Below are 24662 nucleotides of genomic sequence, written 5' to 3' on the forward strand. Positions count from 1 at the left end.
ACATTTAAAATTAAAAATAATAAAAAAGCAATAATATTCATCAAAATGATTGGCCAAAAATTTCACAATAATTTATAATATTCATTAAAGTAAAATATTAAACAATTATTATATATTAATAATAAAATAATAAATAGTATTACTAATAACAACAATTTGCATCACCATAATTAAAACAACAGCAATAATATATATATATATATATATATATATATATATATATATATATATATATATATATATATATATATATATATATATATATATATATATATATATATATATATATATCAACAATTAATGGTATTATTATGCATAAAATAATATGCATAATAAATAGTAATATTAATAGCAACAATTTGCATTACCACTGGACAACAAAAACAACAATACATTTTTTATGATTATTATTATTATTGACACATTATGGTTTATTTTATTAAAGATTTTTCATTTTTATTAGTAGCAGCAGTGCATTTTTTCATATAATTTAGCATTATTATTATTATACCAACTATCCAGTGTTAATACCAATAATTTGATTCAAAGCTAAAAAACTTAAAACTATTACCATTATTTAAACACAAATTCATTCTCCATGACCAAGTCTTTCTGCTTGTTAATCAGCTAAATGTGAACGGTTGTTGTCAAATGCAGATAAAGCTCTTAATAAAGAATGCTAATGTCTTGTGAACACAGGTTTGCACATGTAAGATATTTCACAATGGCTCATCAAATCCAATTCATTTCTATCACATAAACTGGAGACTTCCCCTTTAACGATGTTAGACACAAACGCTGTCCGTTTCATGAAAACACACGACGGGTTGAGTCGAGGTGTGTCTCCTCCGCAGACGCAGCTGATGAGATACAACGAGGAACAAATTAGAGAGCGCTAATTCAATAACAGTCATTCTGTCATGCGCTTCAGTCTCAGGTGAACATTAGCATGAACTGCAACAGCTATTAGCATAATCATGCATTACGTTTCTGACCAGATGTGCACACATGCATGCGCTCTCCTTCATACGGCCTGAGAAACAAGCAATTCACAAGCTATTTACAATTCACACATTTCCACAACACGCACTTTCAGTCTTGCATAATGCATAATTCAATGCGTTGATATTTCTTTGCAATCATTTGTGAAATCTACCAGAAGTTTCTGAGCGAAAACTGATTTAATACCATTTAGCTGAATTATTCTTCAGTTGTAAACAAAGATTATCTAACCAAGTTTTACAATAATAATATCACCTTTCTTGTAAAAATAAAGTTTTGCAAATAACTGCATGCTTTATGTAATGCTACTCTGCACTTGTTTCTAATTATGTGTGAATTTTACTACTAAATGATTTTTTGAAGTTGTAAATATAACAGTATTAATATTATTATAGTAGGTTTTAAAAGGAAACATTTATTAATGTATTATTGTTTATTTTAGAAGTTGTAAATATTTCAAGAACATTGCAATAAGTTTTACAAGAAAATACTATTTCTGTCTTTCTACTTAATTCGATATTACGCTGCATTTCTTTGTAATTATTTGTAAAATTTGCAAAAAACATTATTATTATTATTTTTTAATTTGTAAATATAACAGATTATCTGAGGATGTTTACAAGACAAACACTATTTCATTAATGCATGCACTTACACACACTTTCTTTCAGTGTACCCACAATCCCTTGCATTTAAACACTCACATCATGCTGTTATTTGATGCTATTATTTATTATTTTGGACGTGCTTCACGACTGGTTTTATCTTTGCCGTGGTCGGACAGGTTTGTCTGGTGGGAAGGTGAAAGTAAAGCAGAGATCAGGGAGTTTTGATGTAATGATAAACACACAGTTCACTTTCCATGGAATATGAATACGCTTGTGATCTCTGAAAGATCTGTTTGAGACACTAAGTAGCAGATATACACAAACTGCTAATTTTACACAAGACGTTTTTGTCGAAACGGTTGGAATAAACAGCAGCAAATGACCAGGGTCTATTCACAACAAACACTTAGAGTTAAGACAACCTCGAGTTATAAACATAAGACTATTATCACTAAGGTTTTTCTGAAATTAAGGGGTTTGTTGCAGACTTTGTGGTGACAGACCAAGTAAAAAAAGTTAGCATTAAATGACTGTTGCATTGAACGGTTCTCATTAACTTCAGTCTGAAAGCTGAATTAAATCCTCATTTCTCTGCCCTCAGTCGTGGTTTCTGTTCATTACGTCGGTCTCAAATCTCTCTGCTGATAATGGTGATTTTGGAGATTTCCCAGCGGATGATTGTGTGTAAAGCTCTGAGATCGTCAGAGATTACAGATCACCAGGGTCTTCATGTGCACTAATCTATCACATCGATTCAAACACAATCCAGAACATTCAGCTGATTAACTCCACAGAAATGTGCACAAAAAAGCATGCACTTGCACAATTATTAGATTCACCCACAGAAGGAGAATAAGGATGCATCCACAAAAAAAAAAAAAAAAATTTGTTTTATGTCCAAATGTGCTCATATAATTAATAAAATTGTGAATAAATACAGTACAATCTTACTGTTTTCGAGAAAAAAATCCAAACTAATATTATTTATCATAAAAATTGTAAATGTAGAACACAAAGTTCTAGTTAATACTTATAAAATATACAAAGAAAAGCATAAAGAAATAATAAAAATAAAGCCTGCTATTATGTGGTTTGAATATTTAGGAGGACAAAAAAAATAAACAAACAATATTTGTTGAAGCTTAAATGGTCACAAAGACAAAAAGAAAATAAATTGACATGGAAGCATACACTAAAAAGTAAATAAACAACTAAAAGAAGTATTAATTAATCAAAATACGCAAAAAAAATAATAATAATAATAAAAAAATAAAATAATAATAAATAAAATAATAATAAAATAATAATAATAAAAAAATAAACAAAATAAATAAAATAAATAAAAAAAATAATAAAAATAAAAAATTAAAAAATTAAAAATAAATAATAAAAATAAATAAATAAAAACACACAATTTTATATTAAATTGAGAAAATGCTAGTGAATTTCACAATTACAAAGAAAAAGCAAGTAACATTAATTTAACATGATATTTTCACATGAATTTTTTTAACACCTACTCCAATGCATACTCCAAAAAGAAACACATTTTGTATTACTTTATTTCATTTTATTTGTACGGAGTTAAGGAAAACTAAAAGGACTAACCAGTGTTCCAACATTCAGACAAAAATATAATATAATAACCACCAGTTTCGATCATTTTAAATGCTGGATAACGCTGGTGAAGTGAGCCGTGTGTTTCTGGGCTGTCAGAAAAACACTTTACTAATACATTATTCATGAGACACTCCTTAGCTCCACCCATAATGCCATGGAAACAAAGAACCACACCAACAGCTGAAGATGAAGCTATATAAAACCACACACAAATGTGAGCCAAATGAGTATCTATTAGGACACTTACATCTTCTGCTCACCAACACTGCATTATTTGATCATAATATCACTAAAAACGGTAATAATCTAAAAATAAATTATAGTTCAAAAGAACCATTTGTTATTTGAATACATTTAAATCTGGAATTGATTCCAAAGCGGAATTTTCATCAGTCTTCAGTGTCACATGACTGGTCAGAAATCATTTTAATGTGTTTTTCTCATATATAAACATTAGCGAGACACACACAGTTTACATAATGACATGCTGGCGGATCAATCTCTCCAATTACATCCACGCCAACACCCATTGACTCGGCTTCTCTCTCTAAATCCGTCAGGAGGAGTGGGGGTGGTTTTATGACTCAGCGATCCTCACACACACACACACACACACACACACATGTCCTCAGGCTGTTTTATTTACACCTTCACAGGAGCAGAAGTCTCTCAGAAGACTATCAAATCACTGAACGACGATCTCTTCCTCGTAAACAATCTGACACACACACACACACACACACACACACACACACACACACACACACAAAACAAGCTCCAACAACTGTATCTCATATCAAAAAAATCCTCCTCCTTTCACTTCCTCTTGTAGGTTACGAGTATGACACAGTTTATGAGCTATATCAGTGCTTAGATGATAAAAGCTAATGCTGAACTGCACATGAATCACGCAGAGAAGCGTTAAGTTCAATGAGTCCAGTTGGCTGACCTAAAAACTGACCAGACGGCATGGAATTAAAGCGAAAACATTCAAGTCATTCATTCATAAACAATGCATATTCATTCATAAAGCTCACCTGTGAAGGGTAACTCAATGTTCATTTAAATGACAAACGGCCTGCGCTCTGTTACATGAAAACATTACTATGAGATCGCACTAGTTAATGCATTGACTAAGATTAAGAAATAATAAGCAATAAGTTTGTTGCAGCATGCATTAATCATTGTTAGCAAAATTAAAAATACAACTGCTACATTAAGAGGTACATGGGACATTAAGAAAATTAAAAAATCTCCTTGAAAATGAGCTCAACCTCAGGCCATGCAAGATGTTTAACAATGGATGCTCTGCAGTGAATGGGTGCCGTCAGAATGAGAGTCCAAACAGCTGATTAAAACATCACAATAATCCAAACCAACTCTTTTCTGACGGCACCCATTCATTGCAAGAGGATGCAAGTGATGTGATGCTTCTTTTCTCCAAATCTGATGAAGAAATAAACTCATACATCTAAAAAAAATACTACAAAGATCCCTGAGAAACATCTGTATGTCTAAAGCCTTCAGCGTGTTTTATTTAAGGCACAACTTAAAACATGATGAGCAAAAAGACAGTTTACTAAGTCACGGGTCACAGGTCTGTTCTGGTTGGGCTGCAGACAGAAGAGGAAATCAATGCTAAATTAAGACAATCAATTGTCGATTACTTCCTTGATATTGTAACTGTGATTATTAATAACTAGAATCAAAATTTACACTCGACGTTTATGCCATTGTTTGATGCAACTGCATGCCATATTTTTAGATGAAAATACACCAGCTGAAAAAACTCTAACTGGCAAACATTTAATACTTTTCTATTGTATTTAGCCTCAAATGTCAACTATTAATACATCGGATTGGTTTCTTCCTTAAATTATACAAAAGTAAAAATATGAATGGTATTAAATAATATTAATAAAACAATGTAAAAACCCTTATTAAGATAACATGTCGAAGGAAAAAACACATCTTATGCAAGCAGAATAACATTAGTGGACTTTGAACGAATAGTTGCGGCTTTGTACTATAACGTAATTGTGATTGCGATTAATTGATGGTTCAGATTTAGTTTTTTTTTTTTTTTCAATAATAAGTCCTTAACATCTTTCTACTCTAAATATTATGACAAAGAACAAAAAAACTCCATGTAAAAGTTAAAAAAAGTCTAAATGTAGAAGATGTTTATCTGGGTATCTATAAAAAAAAGAAGTGTTGCAGAACCGCAATAATTTAGCTGAATGCATGACAAGGAAGACAACATCAATAAAACAAAGGCAGTAACTGAAGACATAAATGCATTGCACAAAGCAGTTGACAGGTTTTTGGCACAAACGGCATGCCATACAAATATGAAGAGCATTAGACTAAACATGTGAGCATGTATAAATGTAGGTTATGTTAGTGTGTGTGTGTGTGTGTTGTCTTCTGTAATCCTCTGATGCTTGGGTCACATCTAAATCCTCATCAGGATGAATCATATACGATTCGGCTCAAACACACAACAAACTCCAGAGAAAGATGAATTCTGGCAAACTGATGGACAAAAAGCGGTTCTCATCTCATCTGATCCCTTTACAAAATCAAGGACAACTTTACTAACAAGTACACAACGCCCAGGTCACACACGAAATCAAAAACAACAGCTTCATGATCGAACTGATCTGAAATCAGCAGCAGGGTAACATGATCTTAATCAATCAATCTGATCAGAATTAACGTTATGTCACTCAAATCAACGCAATCAGGAATTTTAACACACTTAAGTTTCACAAGAGGGTTAGCCTGTCAAACCAGTTGCTCAGAAACACAGACAAATAAATAAATACTAACATAGTGAGAGAAACAGACAAATAAATAAATTAGTAGACAGTTCAGTCTCCAGTGTCACTGACCCGCGTGCACGCGCAAACCGCCCTCAGAACGCACAAACTCCCGCGGCACTCTTTCTACGCATCAACTTAATCACAAACTCGATTTAACATACTTTAATAAGTTTATTCTCACCGTTTCCGTTGATTTCAGAGAGTTTTTCGCGCGTGTGTCGGTGTCGCGGCCTCACGCTGATCCGCCCTGCGCTCTTCACTGACCGCACACACACGTCCCCGCCCTCTGACACTCTCAGCCAATCGTAGGGCAGAAACGGCAGACGGACAGCCATGTCATCCAATCACGGCGCGGACGGAGTGTCTCCGCGTCTGATGACGCATGTCCAACTGGCGCACTTTTGACAGACACGCGGCGCGTGCAATCAGTGAGTTTGACTCCTTATATGGGCCAACGGCGATCCAATGAAAATAAACACAACACAAACCTTACTTTCACTCCATAAGACTAGATAAGACTAGACAACTAGCCTTGGCTGGTTTCAGCTGGTTTTTGACTGGTTCAGATGGTTTTAGCTGCCTTTTTTTGCTAAATTAGATGGGTTAAGCTGATTTAAATTGATCTCTAGCTGTTTTATTATTATTATTATTATTGAATCAGTTGGTTTTAGCTTGTGTTTAGACAGACTGTATAAAAGCATGGACGTAGTGTCTCTGACGTCATCCATAGGTTTACGAAGAGGGTTTTTGAAGCCAAAAGTGGGCGGAGCCGACCGTCGCCATCATCGTACGTCACTCCCGGATATTCAAAAATGGGCAAAGAGGCGGGAGCTGGCTGCTGAAACCACGCCCACCTAGCTAAATGGTAGCGCAATCCACCTGTCACTCAAGTGGCCACGCCCCCCCAGTTATATATATAACTACAAAATTAGCTATACAGACCAAAATATATATTTTTAAAAGAGACTAGTCGAGCTAATCATGCTAAAAACATGTTAGCGACATGCTAGTCATGCTAGAAACACCCTAGCAGCCACCCATGTTTTTTTTTTTTTCTGATAGACTCTGTATTAATTTGAAAACATTCAAACTTTAATCTTTAAACCTATTTTAAACTTTAAATATTACTTTTTTTTAAGTTACATTTGGTCTTGAAATATTAATTTGAAAACTACAAAACCCACCAGATTTATATATTAACATTGTTTGCACAACTAAACAATAAGCAGCTGCTGAGATGTTCTCGGAGGGTTAATGTCGCCATCTAGTGGCCAAGACAAACTCATCTCAAAGATTCTCAAGCCTGAATCTTAGTTTGCTATCTGTTATCTGGTTTAACGTGAGTCTCTATAAATATATGTGGTGTATGATTACCTGCACAAAGATGAGAGAATAATCCACTTGATTACTAAAAACGATTGCATCTGTCTGTTTAAAAGATGCATTTTAATAACCGCAGATCTATTTATCTATCTATCTATCTATCTATCTATCTATCTATCTATCTATCTATCTATCTATCTATCTATCTATCTATCCTCCAATTTGGACTCACACAGCATTAAAAAAAAAAAAAAAAAAAAAAATGTAGTTGTATTTAACTTCAAATTCAATCTCAAATATTAGATATTGTTTTAAAAGATCAGGTGGAAAGGTGCATGTTGTTACTCTTAATCATAATAATCAAATTAATGGTTGATGTTTATAAAAGTTTCCCTAGTAGTGTAAAAAATAAAAAATAATAAAAACACAAATTCCAGTTGTTTTCAAAGAAGTTTATTGAAATAAATATTTTTTAGGTTTATAAAGTCAACCGTTTTTTATAATGCTAGCACACAATCAAGACTTTCTGAAGTGTGTCCGATCTCCTCAGCTCATTTCAGCATGATTCCTGACCTCAGTGACGTCACAGCAGCGTCCAGAGTCACGAGTCCATCCCTCACACGCTGGAAGAACATGACATGAGTCTCTGAGCTGGAAGTACAGTGCTTCAGTCCACATTCTGTGAAAGAGATCCGCAGAAGATCCGCAGTGCAGCATGCAGATAAAATGTGCACAAGTTCAATCCCTCTTTGTTTTTACCTTTATATATATATATATATATATTATAATAATAACAGATATACTTCATTATTAACAGAGATATTCACGTTCATTTTAAAAATAAAAAAGAAAGAAAAACGGTCAAACTGATTTTATTTTCCTCTACAGCATTTCTCTTTTTTATTCGTTTTCTGCATTTCGAAGCATGCCAGGGAAATGCGATTCTGCATAGTGTCGGCTATAGGGATGCCATTTCTTTACAAGACTTCCTTATGTACAGCAAAACTGGGAAGGAGAAAAACAGCAATCCAGTGTAAACGAATAACCAAAATAAATTAAAAATGAAAAATATGTACATAGGAGATTCACTGGTAAAGCCTGTACTGTATAATAGTATAACCGTGTGGATCTGGATCCGGTTTTATGTGATTTGTGACTAAATTTGACAGCACATATAACCCTTGGCTTCAAATCCCTGTAAATAAACGTCAAGAGAGCAGAGATCCTCCACTTTAGTAAGAGAGACGGTGTAAAGTGCACAGCGGTACACACAAATCCCATTCAGCAGGACAGATCAACATCCAGTGATGTGGAGAGTAATCACAGAACGAAACACAATGATCTCGTTATATAACCTCCATTAATGACTGTAATTACATTAGGATCAAGCAGGCTGCTTTTCTGACACGGATCAAGAGCAAACCTGGATCACTAGCAAACAACCAAACAAACTAAAACTACAGGAGTTCAGTGTCAATAAACAAATACTAGATGCGTGTGAAGGGGGAGCTCACAAAAAAAAAAAATGTTTTGAAAGTCAGTAAAAAAAAAAAAAAAAGAGAGAGAGAGAGAATAATATGTCCTAAAAAACATACATGTTAAAAAAAATAATAATAAATTAAAATTCGAGAAAAATATGTCCTAAAAAATTTTCGTAAAAAAAAAAAGAAAACTGATTCTATGATCCTTAAATAAATAAATAATTTATATAAATAGATAGATAGATATTATTTATTTTAGAATCAAATTTTTTTTCCCAAAGTTTCTTTCTATTGTGAACAAAACTAATTCTAAATATGTTTTCATTAATGCAGTATTTGTTGGCATTAATTTATGATTGTAAAAAAAAAAAAAAAAAGAGAGAATCATAACTGGAGAATAATACAAACTATTAAAAGTCCTAAAAACTGATTTTGTTGTCTTTATGCCAGTATATCGTTTCGTCGCTTTGCTTTTGATATTGGGGTTAAATTTGCCCTGATGTGTGACTGTGAGATTCACCCGTATGTGTATGATGGTAAAAAGACAGAATTAGAGACAGTTATCACATGAATTATAAATATGAACTAGATAAACGTGTGCAAACTCCTGCACTGATCAAAGTAAACGTGAGGGTTGTTAATTAAAACAGTTCTTTCACACTGACACAGACGCGGTGAAATCGACCGTCCTTGTGTTCAGTTCACCAGTTTAATTCAAATTAGATATCAACAAATGATAAATCACGATTCAAAACCTCTAAATTCAAGCCTAGAGGCAGATCGATACGATCGTGGTCATGATTCACAAACGGATGCTGATGCACAACACGGTCTCATGCTAACATGTCTTCCTTCCTCAAGAAAGTTTATAGTTAATATCATAGTCATTTAAATATAATAATGTTAAGCCTGATATGAAATAAATGGCTGAATATTAAAAGTGTTTATTACCGCATGCTTAAGAGCTCGTGTGAAGTTTATTTTTTCATTGGTGCACAAAAACAATTCATCGTCAAGTTCGAGAGCTCGTAAATGTGCCAAATAATAATTAATAATCACGTGACTGTGGCTGCAGGCCGTAAACACCACAGACGATGAGGAAAAACCAACGAAAAACATTTGGTCCAACCCAATCTTTAATATTTGGTTTCGTTTGTGGTTTAAAGGATTCAGTATTGCTAAAGCTAACGTGTGCTATATCTACAAAAATCACGTTGAGTTGGAAGAAAAGCTGGAAAAGGAAGGAACGGAAGCCAAGCGGGACGTGACACACCATCAACTCTTTGCATATTGTTCATTCAGTGTCATAACGCATGATATGCTTCAACCCGCCAATCAACTCATCCGGCCAATCCAGTGTGCTCGGGCGGGGCCTGAGGCTCCGCCTCCTTCATCAAAAGCAATGACAGGACAGACACACAGGTTATGATTATTAGAAGGGGTTTCTTCTGTTAGGCCAGCTAACACTAACGAGTTCACTCAGTTCTGGAAGCGCCGCAGACGTGAAGAGAAAGATCGAGAGAGTCTGGAAAATTCAGTGCAAGACATAATGGCTACTTGAAATGAGTAAGAATCATTATTCGTTTAGGGATATCCAATACTGGACTAGTGAAGCCGCCTCCAGTGGATGTGTGCAGGACCAGAGGCAGGTTTGTGTCCGGCGTGTTGTCCTCTGGTCTGGCGCTGCTCTCTCTAGCTCTCGGGGTCCGAGCCGTGTGTCTGTGATGAGCTCCGTGATGTGTGCGGCTCCTGTAGAGAGAAGCGTCGGTGGATGTCGGGGTCGGGCTCCAGCTCCAGTCGGGCCCCGAGGCTGGAGAATTCGGGTCGAGGAGCGGCGCTGACCGCTGGATGGAGCTCCGAGGAGCTGCTGAGGAACTCACAGGACTGGAGGAGAAAACAGAGCAGAGTGTTTATACATCACTCCACAGCTATAGCAGAACCTTAAATAGAATCAAAGATCAAATATAATATAAAAAAATATAACTTCATCAAAATATTACAAAAAAAACACTAATAAATATAAATGAGAATATTTTATTAGAATGTTTATAATATTAAGTATATTTTAATTACAGTCATTTAATATGAAATAATATTATATTTCAATTCTATATATTGCGCGCGCACACACACACACACACAGATATAAAATGCAATAAATAAATACATATTTAATCTAAATTACACACAAACTAATTCAAATGTTTTTTGCTTATTTAAAAAATTTATTAAAGGTCCTTATCAGGTTGTAGAAAACTGTGAGTAGTAAACTGTATATATATTTATATATTAGTTCTGTAAAATGATTAATCGCATCTAAAATAAAAGTTTTTGTTTACATTAATATATGTATATATACTGTGTATATTTATTATGTATAAATAAATACACACACACAAACACACATACAGGATATATTTTGAAAATATTGACATATATATATATATATATATATATATATATATATATATATATATATATATATATATATATATATTACAAATAAATATACTTAATATATGAACATACATTTTTGCTTAAATATATACATGCATGTGTCTGTATTTATATTAATACAGACAATACATATACATATATTTTGTAAACAAAAACTTTTATTTTGGATGCGATTAATCGTGATTAATATTATATAGTATTTGTGTGTGTCTTAATAATTTAAAATGATTATATTACTATATATTATAATTTTTTATTGTTAACACATACATTATAATGTCCATATTATACACAGACATATTTGTTATAAAATAAATTCGATATATCTTGAAAATGCTAATAAAAAATACATTAATTAATTATCATTTTAATAATTTGGCTATGAGATGGCAGCACCTCCTGATGGACTGAATAGAATTTGACTAGTTAACTGTTCAGAAGTAAAATAATGAATGCAATGGACTTTTTTTTTGATAATACGTGAATGTATTCTCTGAAACTGATCGAGCGTGCTGTGAGCAGTTAGTATGATCCTGTGTTACCTGTGAGAGAGACGCAGGTGTTCTGGACTCCAGCGGCGTGACGGGCTGCACGAGGATCTCGGGGAACACGGACGTCTGCGGCGGAGAGGAAACACTGCTGTAGGACGGAGGAACCAGCATCATCTGCCTCTGCAGCAGCTGCATGATCGCACCGATGTCCGTCGACATGCGACTCTCCAGTCTGCACACACACAGGTTATTCAGAAATACTCATCTGGTTTAGGGATTGAGACAGGTGTGTTGTGACTGCACTGAGACCTGTTGAGCTGTTTCTGCAGCAGCTCCAGTCTGCTCTCCATCTGGCTGCGCTGCTGGCGGCTGATGCTGCGCAGGGGGGTGCTGGGATACATGGAGGGCGACGGGAGACTGCAGCGGGGCACCTCCTGATACTGCCTCCCCCGACTGTCACCCCAAAAACTGAAGATATTAGACACACCTGAGAATGCACCTGAGGCACACACACACACACACACACACACACACACACACTCATTAAGACCACATTCAGTATGATTTATAACATTTATATTTCTAAGTACTCTTATTGAAATAATATTAATGCATAGTATTACCATTATTATATATTTTTTTATTTGATGATTGTTTCACTTATTATTATATTTTTTTTTTTTACAATTTATTTTTATTTTAGCTTTTATTTTAGTTTTATGATATGATATGATATTATATTATATTATATTGTTTGATTTGTTGCCCTTTGCTGTCATCTTGATCAGGACACTCTTGCTAAATAATATATTAATATATAAATTTTATCTCAATTGAGTTTTTTATTTTGAAAAATAAAGTTAAACAAATTGCATAAAAAAAACAACATTATGTCGATCAAATCTGGGTAAAAATTTAAAAATGTTACAAAATAAAGTTGTAGTAAATGGCAAAAAAAAAAAAAAAAAAAAAAAAATATATATATATATATATATATATATATATATATGTATATATATATATGATATATATAATATCTACGTGTTTTATAAAATGCTACAAAAAATCAGAATAATCAACAATATAATATTTATTTTTTTATATTGTAACACTATTATGAAAATATTTTATATAATATAATAATGTCATACAACTGATTATTTCTAATATTATTATTTCAATGATTTGACCTTTTTTAAATTCTTATTTTTTCATACTATAGACACTTCCTGCTGTCACTCTGTCACCTGATAGGGCGTTGCACGTGTTTCCTGTTTTGGGATCGCCCTCTCCCTCAGTCACATCCATGAGCGTGGTGGGAGGGGTGGGGCATGCGTGCACAGGCTCCTCCCCCTCATCGCCGCTGGAGTTACGAGGCTCCTCCCACCCCGGTTTGAGTTCGTTCTTGTTACCAGCTGCTTGTTTTCTGCCTCTCCGGACGGGTTTCTGATTCCTCTTGATCTCTCCAGCATCAGCATCATCTGGAGAAACAAACACTGGGTGAATATGCATCAACAGCTCCTGCAAAACAGCTCCTGTCTGTAGATATATCATCTGTAAATAGTGTAAATGACGGAATGTGTGATAATAAATCAGTTATCAGGAAAACCTTTTTCTGTCCGCCGTCGGAATGAAAGTTTTCTCCTCCGCAGTTTGTTGAAGCCGGCGCAGTCTGAATCATCGCTGCTGGGAGACCCGGGAATCATGTTTGTCTGTAAGTGAACATGCACACCTCGGTGAACTCTGTGTTTTTGCTTCACTCATTTGTCAGATTCTGTTCACGGTGAGCGTGACTCACGTCTCGGAGGTTAAAGGTGATCTCCAGGTTGCTCCAGAAGTGGTCGGAGAACTCCGGGTACATGTCCAGCACCTCCAGCACGTCGTCTCTGTGGATCTTGTGCAGGTCGCAGTACGTCAGCGCCCTCACGTCTGCGTTGGATTTCCCGGGCCGTGCGTACAGGTTGATGGGTTCACCGAATATATCATTCTTCCCTAAGAAGCACACAAGATCAGCGTCAGACACGTCTACAAACAATCAGAGATACCTACATTTATTCAGTCATATTTCATCATTTGTGTGCAGGAAGACTAGCGCCTACATTTTGGTCTAATTGTAAGCAAATGTAAACACTGCAACTGCAAAATTTGGCTGATTAACCCTTTTTATTCCATACTATTTTACTTCTACATTACAGTACAAGCAACGTGCTGCTAAGAATTGAGTTTATCCTTAATGCACCTACAGTTTAATTGATCTATGATGGTGCATTTTAATACTTAAAATTTTTAGGCATTGAATTTAATTTGTTAATTCATTTATTCTGCTGTGTTTTTATTTTATTTTATTTATTTATCATTTATTTTGTATGATATGTACAGGACAGGAAACAGTGTACCAGCAATTTTGTTTACGCTTGTGCATTTTAATGCTTTACTTTTATGCATTAAATTATATATATATATATATATATATATATATATATATATGTGTGTGTGTGTGTGTGTGTGTTTTTTAATCATTACCTCCTTTTAAAAAAAATTTACATATAACTAATGATTTTTTTTTCTTCTTTTGATGATACACATGATACTAAATAAATACTATAAATAAATAAAATAAATACAACATATTTTGCTATGACTTCAGAAGACTTGGACTGCTGCCCATGAGCTATAAGAACTATTTTAAAAGCTTTATATATATATATACACACACACACACACACAGTACAGACCAAAAGTTTGGAAACATTACTATTTTTAATGTTTTTGAAAGAAGTTTCTTCTGCTCATCAAGCCTGCATTAATTTGATCAAAAATACAGAAAAAACAGTAATATTGTGAAATATTATTACAATTTAAAATAATAGTTTTCTATTTGAATATACTTTAAAAAATAATATATTCCTGTGATGCAAAGCTGAATTTTCAGCATCATTACTCCAGGCTTCAGTGTCACATGTAACATCAGTCGATCACATGATCATTTAGAAATCATTCTAATATTCTGATTTATTATGAGTGCTGGAAACAGTTCTGCTGTCTAATATATTTGATCAATAAAGGGTTAAAAAGATCTGCATTTATTCCAAATAAAAATAATAATTCTAATAATATATATTCTAATAATATATTTTCTTTACTATCACTTTTTATCAATTTAACACATCCTTGCTGAATAAAAGTATTGATTTTATAAAATAAAATAAAAAAATTACTGACCCCAAATTACTGACCAGTAGTGTATATTGTTATTACAAAATATTTATATTTTAAAAACATAGCTTCTTTTTTTCTTTTTTTACTTTTTATTCATCAAAGTATCCTAAAAAGTGTCACATGTTCTGAAAAAAATATTAACTTTGGTAATGAATCATCATATTAGAATGATTTCTAAAGGATCATGTGATAATGATCCTAAAAATTCAGCTTTGCATCACAGAAATAAATGATCATTTAAAGTATAATACATTTAAAAACAATTATTTTAAATTGTAATAATATATCACAATATTACAGTTTTTTCTGTATTTTTGATCAAATAAATGCAGGCTTGATGAGCAGAAGAAACTTCTTTCAAAAACATAAAAAAATAGTAATGTTTCCAAACTTTTGGTCTGTTCTGTATTTATATTAGAGCTTGACAGTCACTAGTCATTAAATGAATTTAAAGAACATCAATGTTCTGTTAAACATCTGCTTTTGTTTTCCAACAAGAAGAAATGCAGTCATGCAGGAAAGTGATAAAGGGCGAGTAAATGATTTTAGGATGAATTATTGTTTGAAGTGTGTGCGTTCAGAGTCACACAGTTTTCCAGATCACATCCTGTAGGTGGCGCTGCAGGATAAACAGAATCTGTCAAACTGATCTTACAGTACAAGCTGTGGATAAACAGCAAGCTAGCACGACTTAAATACGGTGTCTCATAGAAAACACAGGGCTCCAAGTCGTCTTTGTTTCCTGAATGCATCTTAATTCAAGAATTATATTAGAAAACAAGACTAGGGAAGAAAATCATTATTTGCAGTGGAGTACAATTTGAACCTTTGCACTGGCTCTAAGTGTTTTATGTGGTATAGAAGATCCTACCCAAGATTGCCACCACAACATCTCCACGCAAGATCTCGATGGAGCCGCGGGAGATGAAGTAGAGCGCGGTCAGGACGTCTCCGGCGTGCACCAGCGTGTCTCCCGGCGGGGCGTGAGTGGTCTTAAACTTCATGGCCAGCGCCCGCAGACACCCTTTACTGGAGCCCTTGAACGCTTTACAGTTCTGCAGCAGAGTCCTGTTCAGATGCAGACAGATGTCGGCCTGAAGACACTCTGGGAAACCCTTCAGCACCTGAGAGAGCACAAGAAACTACTGTTAAAAGCTCTGAAGGATTTATTATTTTATGTAATCAGACTTTTATAAAGTTTGGGGTCTGTAAGATATTTTGGTAACACTTGGTTCAGCATTAGTTAACATAATAAGAATAAACAATACTTTTACAAATTTCAACATTTACTAATCAGAAGTTGTGCTTGTTATCATTAGTTAATGCACTCTGAATGACTGTATTTTCATTAATAAATACTGTAATAAATGCATTGCTCATTGTTCGTTCATGTTAGTTAACACATTAACATTATAGTAATGCAAACTGATTTTTTTATGTTTTTAAATTACTTTTCTGCTCATGCATTTATAAGATCAAAAATGCATTTAAATTATGAAATATTATTACAACTTCAAATATCTGTCTTCACTGTGAATATCTGTTAAATTGTAATTTATTTCTGTGATTTTCAGCAGTCCCATAAAACATCATGTGCAAAAACTCTTACTTTTTTTAAGTACTTTGCCGTTTTTAAAATAACGTTTAATGTTTCAGAGCTCAGTGAAGAATTTTTTTAAAAATCGATGAAAAAATTATGGTCCACATCATTTCACTCGGCAGAACAGCAATCATACCGGCTCTGACCGTCCAATCAGAACGCTCCACTGCTCCTTAATGAGAGCAGCTGACAGGCGGAGGTGTACGCTCATTTGTTTTCTGTACTCGAATGCGTAATCTCGTTAAACTCTGCGTTTGGGGCTGGTAATAGTTGAGGATGTGCTGGTGAGGACAGTTGCTAAATGAACTCATTATGTATTATACACATTCATGTAATCAAGCTCACAAATCACTTTAAAGGTAAAGCAAGTAAGTTTGTTAGTGATGAAAAATCAGGATGAGTTTGTTTCTTCATCACTGTAGCATTGCATTAGTGTCTCATCAATGGATGCTCTGCAGTCAATGGGTGCCGTCAGAATGAGAGCCGACGGCACCCATTCACTGCAGAGCATCCACTGATGAGTTAATGATGCAATGCTACATTTCTCCAAACCTGATGAAGACACAAACTCCTCCTGATCTGGGATGACCTGAGGGGGACTCACGGCGTTCATGTCGATGCCGTTGGTGTAGGACCAGGCGTGTTGGAAGTATTCCTCCAGTCTCTGGCGCAGCGGGTTGGGAATCTGATGGAAGCGGATGAACTCTCTCACCCGCAGCATCTGAGTGTGATAGCGAGCCGTTCCCGAATACAGCCGCTGGATGATGGCCGACACGTTCCCGAAGATACTGGCGTACATGAGCGCTGGACAGGAACAGGAAGTTAAAATAGCATCATGATGAAGCACCTGCAGGTTCAAGCTTCACACTTTACTGCTGTGACGTCTGCTTAGATCTCCTCACCGCTCAAGACTAGTTATGATGCTAACTAGCACATTCCTGTACTGTTAGAAACATCTCACAGCATAAAAACACACGTATGAGCTTAATGGGTTTTGGAGTGTTTTAGTTTTGGAGTGAAAATGTCATGATGAATTCAGTGTTACTTACAATTTCTGTGTGAAAATTGTTTTAAAAATGAATAAAATATATATATATAACAGATCATTTTTGTTTCATAAAAAATTCTGTCCTTATATATTTTAAAATGGCATGTTTATTTGCCATCTATTTGTAATTAATTGTGAAATGTACAAGCAATTTCTGAGTAATAATTGTTTCTGTGCTTCAAAACAAATCAATAAATAATATTCTGAAATGTTTTACAAGAAAAAACAGTCTTTCTACTAGCTTTATTTATTTAGATACTATTATAGTTTCTATTAATATTTTTAATCTGCTTGTATTTTTATATTTTCCATTTTAGTTTAATTTTAATATTCATCACATTTAGTAGTTTTATATGTCTATATATGTGTATTATTTTATTCATTTTTATTTCAGTTTTAGTTATTTTAATACATGAAGTACATTAAAATTGCTTATTAATATTATTGCTTATTTATATTATTAATAGTAGTTTTATATGTCTATATATGTGTATTATTTTATTCATTTTTATTTCAGTTTTAGTTATTTTAATACATGAAGTACATTAAAATTGCTTATTAATATTATTGCTTATTTATATTATTAATAGTAGTTTTATATGTCTATATATGTGTATTATTTTATTCATTTTTATTTCAGTTTTAGTTATTTTAATACATGAAGTACATTAAAATTGCTTATTAATATTATTGATATTATTTCAGTTGATATTTAATTCAAGTAATGGTTGAAGTTTTAATTTAAGTTAACTATAACCCTGCTCTCTACTTCAAAATGTAATGTTTAATTCACTGTTTCTTGCTGTTTGTAATTAACCGAGTGAAATTTGTTCTACATGTGTGTTTCCAGTGTGTATAAATCTCTAGAGCTTCAGTGAAGGTGTTTCAGTCTGACTCTAAATGACAGCGCTGCAGGTTTCTCGCAGTATTCGTCGTTATACGGCCGTTATGAAAGCTGGATTCAGAGCTTGTGTTACTGCGGTGGTCACTGACTGATCTCAGAGCAGGTGGGCAGCACTATGAATCACAACACAGAAGCTGCAAAAATAGCAACAGAGAAAGAGCTGAGCACGGCTGTAGAAACTGAGTTTGATTCTCATGAACCCGATACGGATTAAAATCTCAAAAAAACCTGTCAAACCTGTGTCATATTTCACCATAAAAATCAAAAGAAAGAAATAAGATATTAGATTTTGCCTAAAGCAAATTAAGCATTTAGATCCACTGTGTGTGTGTGTGTGTGTACTAAAAAATGCAAAAAATAAATTATAAAAAAATTCTAAAAAATATTTAAAAAATCTGCTCCATTAATTAAATTAAATTAAATTAAATTTATTTATTTTTTTCATGTCAATAAAAAACATTATTATTATTAATTACTATAAAAAAAGAAATAACAATAAAAAATGTATTGTTATTATTATCGTAAGATAAAAATTTATATTATTTAAACTGTATAGTGGTTAAACTGCATTTAATTTATGGTTTAAGTGAAGAAAACACTATTACAGCTTTGGTCATAAAGTATAAGCTGCTGTATTAAAACAATAAAAACTGACATTAGAAACTAAAACACACAAAATATGTAGAATGAAAATACAGACATTAGAATTTATGAATTTAAAAATATTTATCTTTTATTTTACAAATATAAATAAAATAATAAAATAAAATAAAAGTAATAAAAGAAAATAAAATAAATTAATTAAATGGCTGGAGTAGATTTTTTTGAGAATCATTCTAGCACACACACACACACACACACACACACACAACATAAACAAAGCCATTACATGCAATGCAAACAGAATATGATTTAATATGAAAATATGATTTAAAAAGGCTTTCTGCAGTCCTTCAGCTGATAAATGGTGACTAATCTAGTAGCAGATCGAAGAGGTCATGTTCATCTTCTCCTTTTGAACTTTCGCCCTTCTCCAAAATGTAATTCTGCAGCACTGATGATAAATGCTTCTACCAGCCATAAAAACGGAAATTACTTCACGGTTATTGAGGACTAATATATGTGCGGCAGTGATATTAACTTGCCAATTTATCATTAATTGCTGCGATCAGGACCTGCAAAAACGAGCTATTAGATTGATTTGTTCTCCAAAAATTAAAAAGGGAGGACATTTCATCAGCATGTGATGAGGTTCGATCATAAAGTGCACAATAAAAGGAGCTCTATTATAAACCGGCTTACAGAACAAACAGGCGCATCTCTAATGAAGCTCTTATCTGAACTACAAGACATTCAGGAGGAAGGTCAACACGCAGACATGCTTTAATGGCTCAGTTATGCTTGATTTGTTTTCTGCGGATCTATTTAGTTAATTAAAAATACATTTAAAAGATGCAGTTTATACACACAATGTCCTTATTTTTTGATGAATGTTTTCAACGACTGGAACAAAGGTCATTATCATCAGATTCAAATCATAACATCGAGAAAAAGGCTGGTCAAAAGGCTTAAAATTATTTTAATAATAATTGTATATATAATATAAAAATAAAATAAAAAATTATAATAAAAAAAAAAATAAATACAAAAAATATATATATATATATATATATATATATATATATATATATATATATATATTTTATATATATAAAATATTTACAGAAGCATATATATTGTAATTTTAAGTTACGTTGTGGATTTTGTCATTATTATTATTATTATTATTATTATTATTATTAAACATGTATATGTCGTTTTTATTCATTTTGCTTATTTTTTAGTTTTAGGTATTTAATTAGAATAATTAAATTTAATTGTTGGCAACTAGCTGAAATAAAATGTGTTTTTATCCCTTTATTTATTTAATTTAATAATTAACATTTATTTTCAGGGTTTTTTAAGGATTTAGTTTCAAGGAAAATACTTTTGTTGTCAGGTTTTTGGTAAAAAAAAAGTAAAATTGAAATACGCCAATATTTATATATAAAATTTTATAATGTAGTTCAACAATTCTTTTGCTATGTATATAATCACAGAAAGCGTGATATCAGGGGGGAAGAAAAAAAAAATATTCTTGATACAAAAATTCATCAAATTTGTCAAATAATTAGTTTCTTTTCTGAAATAATAAAGAAAATGTTTTCAAATTTTATACTAGATTTTTGAGACAATCAGAAACAAATCAAGATTTTTATCATCTCAGACCTCTAAACTCACGTCTGACCCTTCACCAGCGACACATACTCACATCCGATCAGCATGACGCAGATGGAGAAGATCTTCTCGGAGTTGGTGTTGGGCGACACGTTCCCGAAGCCCACGCTGGTCAGGCTGCTGAAGGTGAAGTATAACGCGGTCACGTACTTGTCCTTGATGCTGGGTCCCGATCCTCGGATGCTGCTGTTGTGTGGTTTGCCCAGATCCACACCGAGAGCGTGCAGCCAGCCGATGGAGCGGTTCTGCTCCACGTTCCCGATGGCGAACCAGATGCAGGCCAGCCAATGAGCGATCAGAGCGAACGTGCACATGAGCAGAAAGAGCACGGCCGCGCCGTACTCAGAGTAACGGTCCAGTTTACGAGCCACGCGGACCAGACGTAAGAGACGAGCCGTCTTCAGCAGCCCGATCAGGGTGGTCTGCTGAGTTGGCTGAAAAAAGACAAATAAAATGACAGATTTATAGCAGGGTTTCTCCTGGCATCTTTTTATTTTATTTTAAAGGGACAGTACATTTACTCGTTCACCCCATTGACTTCTACAGTATCTTTTACCATACTATTAAAGTCAGTGGCTAGCAGCAATTGTGTAGTTTTTTTACTTTCTTCTAAATATATTCATTTGTGTTTAGCAGAAGAAAGAAAGTAATACAGGTTTGGATCAATTTGAGGGACAAGATTTTCATTTTTGGATGAACTGTCCCTTTAAGGAACACAATGTCTTGCATTAGCAAGTTTGAAACACTTCACAGTTTGAAAAAAATATATAAATAAAATTCATTTTACAAACAATAAATAAATAAATACAAATAAAAAGTAAGAAAATAGCTTTTTAGTCTTCAAGTGCAAAGGTCTACAGATTCTTAATTCAAGATCTATTTAAGAAGCTAAATTACAAAAGATGTCTTTCAAATCAAAATGGAAATAATAATAATAATAATAATAATATTATATAACATTATTAATAATATATATATATTGGCCAACGAGCTCAGAAAATCAACTCTTAAACATTTACTTTTGTTCAGTTTCTCAGAAAACAAGACATCATTCATTCATTTTGCATTTCAAGTAAATATATATTGATTTAAGGATGTTAAGAAATTTGTAATGGAAAACAAGATAAAAATAATTTTAGCAATACATGCAACATTTCACATGATCTTCTTCTTTATTTTTAGTTTTTTTTTTCAGTGAAAATATCCAAAGATTTTTAAATCAAGATGCATTTACTTACTTAAGAAAAAAAAAAAGATCAACATGACATAAGTTTATTCATTTCTCAAACAACTGATTTAAGGATGTTTAGATATTTGCATTGATAAGCAAGACAAAAATATAAATATTCCTTATGCAGAGCATGCAACATTTAATGGCATGACTATGAATTTAAAACTGTCCGCTTTGATTTAAAACTTTTTTTAGCAATTAATTTGCTGAATTAAGACCTGATATATAAACATGTATTCATTTCGCAGACTTTGTTTTTTTAAGTGTGAAATAAAAAATACAAAAGATAAACATGGCAAGCAATTTATCACAAGAGCTAGAAGCATTATATGCAGCAAAAAATAGCAAGTTTGAAGAGTAAGATGAATCAGTACACGAGCTGGAGCACAGATAAGAGTTTCAAAGCCTCATTTCCCATGATCCCCCTCACCTCTGCGCTCATCTCCTCCCCGGTGCGTTCTATGAGCAGGTCGAAGGGAATGGCCGCCACCATGTCGATGAGGAACCAGCCTTTGAAGTAATGCACGGCGATGCGCAGCGGGTGGCTGACCACCTCGTCGTTGGCGTTGACGTACGTGGTGCGGAAGTTGATGATGATGTCGATGATGAACATGATGTCCACGATGAGGTCCACCACGTTGAGCGCGCTGCAGGAGTAGGTGCAGTTCTGGGCGGAGACGACCTCGTCCCCGTTGAGCAGGAAGGCAGCGGAGTACGGCGTGAGGATGGCCGTGTAGATGACCAGCAGCAGGATCAGCCAATCCCACACCGCCTTGAACGGACTGTAGTGCAGCACGGTCCACTTGTGGATGCGCGGCGTCTGGAGCTTGTACTCCGGCAGGACGTCAGCACCCAGAGACAACACCTGGACACAGACAGAGACCAGAGCGGATGCTGAAACAAACAGTGTTTCCAAGAACCTCGGGTTTGAAAACGGTTCACTTGATCGCCAATTAAAACAACGTCAAAGATGGTGGAGGAATATATGCAGTACGGGAGTTTGTCATCGTTTGTATTACATTGCCATAGTCAGCATTTTCTCCTAATCTAAAAATGAATGAACAAATTTAAATACATAGGAAGGAACTAAAAATTCTGAATTACAAATAAATTACAAATAAACTAATTCAATATATTAAAAACATATGAGTGTACATATTATACATATATTCAAAAAGTAAACAAAAAATCTAATTATTTTAACTAAATGCATAAAAAAAAGTTTGTTTTAAATTAAATAAATAATTAAATATTTTAAGCAACAAGACTGTTAATAAAAATTATTATGACTATATATATATATATAAATAATTACAAATGACAAAACTAAAATTAAAGTAAAGACTATTAATAAATAATATAAAAATAAATATAACAGCATTTCTATGGTAGTAAAAAATATCATAATAATAATAATAATAATAATAATAATAATAATAATACATAAAAACAACTAATTTACTATAACTTTAAAATTAAAATTAAAAACTGAACATTTAAAAACAAACTCAAAATGTTAATAAAAACTATAAAACTAGCTTAATAAAATAATAACATAATAATTAAAACATACACCCACACAAGCACACACATGCATTACAAGAATGCTAAGACCTTAGTGCACACAGTGCAGGTAATATTGTAGCGCACTAGTGAGAGAGGGTGAACTGACACAAGTGCGAGTGTGTTGGTGTGTGAGAGGAGTTGAGCTCATCTGAACTCTGCTGATGGGTTTATATAAAGCGCTTGTGCTGCTGTCGGTGAAACTCACTGACAGACGCCTTTTCTGCTGTCTGCGAGAGTCAAACACTGTGTTTTGATGCACAAATTAACACAGCTTGTGTTTATGTTTAAGTAAAGCTGTTTGGAAACATAATTTTAGCCAGAAGCTAATGTTCTGAAAGTGTTCTGGCTGTCAGGACGTCTCTGACAGACGCTTCATGACTGTTTTCCAATCAGATGTTTTTACTGCAATGACTCAGTGCACACAGACAACCAGAATGTGCTCGTTATGCAAAATAACATGACATATACAATAATCTTCCCCTAATTAATTCACTCTGACACGAACGAGACTGGAATTAAACAAACACAAAATAACCCGAGATCTCATCAGTCAGTGTCAGTTTTCTGAGTGGACAATAATTTCTGTCATGTTCATGCCACATCTCATCTCGTCTGCTGAGCCTTGATTAAGACAAACCCACACAAATGAAGATTCAGTTTTTTTTTTTAAAAAAGCCTCTTTTGCTCACCAAGTCTGCATTTGTTTGATCAAAAATACTGTAAAAGCTTTCTAAGTGAATATCTCCTAAACTGTAATTGGTTGCTGTGATCAAAGCTGAGTTTTCAGCATCATCACTTCAGTCATCAGTGCTATATATATATATATATATATATATATATATATATATATATATATATATATATATATATATATATATATATATATATCATATTTAAAGGACAGATCATTTTCAGTTTGCCTTGGAGAATTGTCTTCTACATCAGCTTAATTACATAGTGGTGTGCCACAGGGCTCTATACTTGTACCTATTCTATTTTAAGTATATATG

The 24662-nt window shown here is 33.4% G+C and overlaps 2 protein-coding genes across 12 annotated transcripts in view; both read right to left on the reverse strand.

Moving 5' to 3' along the window:
- Positions 1-6428, reverse strand: part of LOC128012938 (microtubule-associated protein 4) — a 56204-nt gene extending 49776 nt beyond the window's left edge. For 3 of the 10 annotated variants that reach the window (XM_052595547.1, XM_052595543.1, XM_052595546.1), the window contains exon 1: positions 6237-6395. The gene's annotated coding sequence lies outside the window, so the exon portion shown is untranslated. Of the gene's footprint in view, positions 1-6236 lie in introns of all 10 variants that reach the window. The other 7 variants (XM_052595544.1, XM_052595536.1, XM_052595537.1 and 4 more) reach the window with 7 other exon arrangements.
- A 1387-nt stretch (positions 6429-7815) lies between these two features.
- The window catches only part of kcnh2b (potassium voltage-gated channel, subfamily H (eag-related), member 2b), a 151248-nt gene continuing 134401 nt past the window's right edge, over positions 7816-24662 (reverse strand). For both annotated transcript variants that reach the window (XM_052596531.1, XM_052596533.1), the window contains 10 exons: positions 22517-22951; positions 20890-21289; positions 17231-17430; positions 15898-16150; positions 13606-13799; positions 13417-13519; positions 13055-13288; positions 12117-12306; positions 11859-12039; positions 7816-10743 (listed from right to left, as the gene is read on the reverse strand). In XM_052596531.1, the coding sequence (XP_052452491.1) occupies positions 10552-10743; positions 11859-12039; positions 12117-12306; positions 13055-13288; positions 13417-13519; positions 13606-13799; positions 15898-16150; positions 17231-17430; positions 20890-21289; positions 22517-22951 (2382 nt within the window). In that variant the 3' untranslated portion in view covers positions 7816-10551. The remainder of the gene's footprint in view (positions 10744-11858; positions 12040-12116; positions 12307-13054; positions 13289-13416; positions 13520-13605; positions 13800-15897; positions 16151-17230; positions 17431-20889; positions 21290-22516; positions 22952-24662) is intronic.

The sequence above is a fragment of the Carassius gibelio genome, chromosome B24, assembly GCF_023724105.1.
Source record: "Carassius gibelio isolate Cgi1373 ecotype wild population from Czech Republic chromosome B24, carGib1.2-hapl.c, whole genome shotgun sequence".
Lineage (NCBI taxonomy): Eukaryota > Metazoa > Chordata > Actinopteri > Cypriniformes > Cyprinidae > Carassius > Carassius gibelio.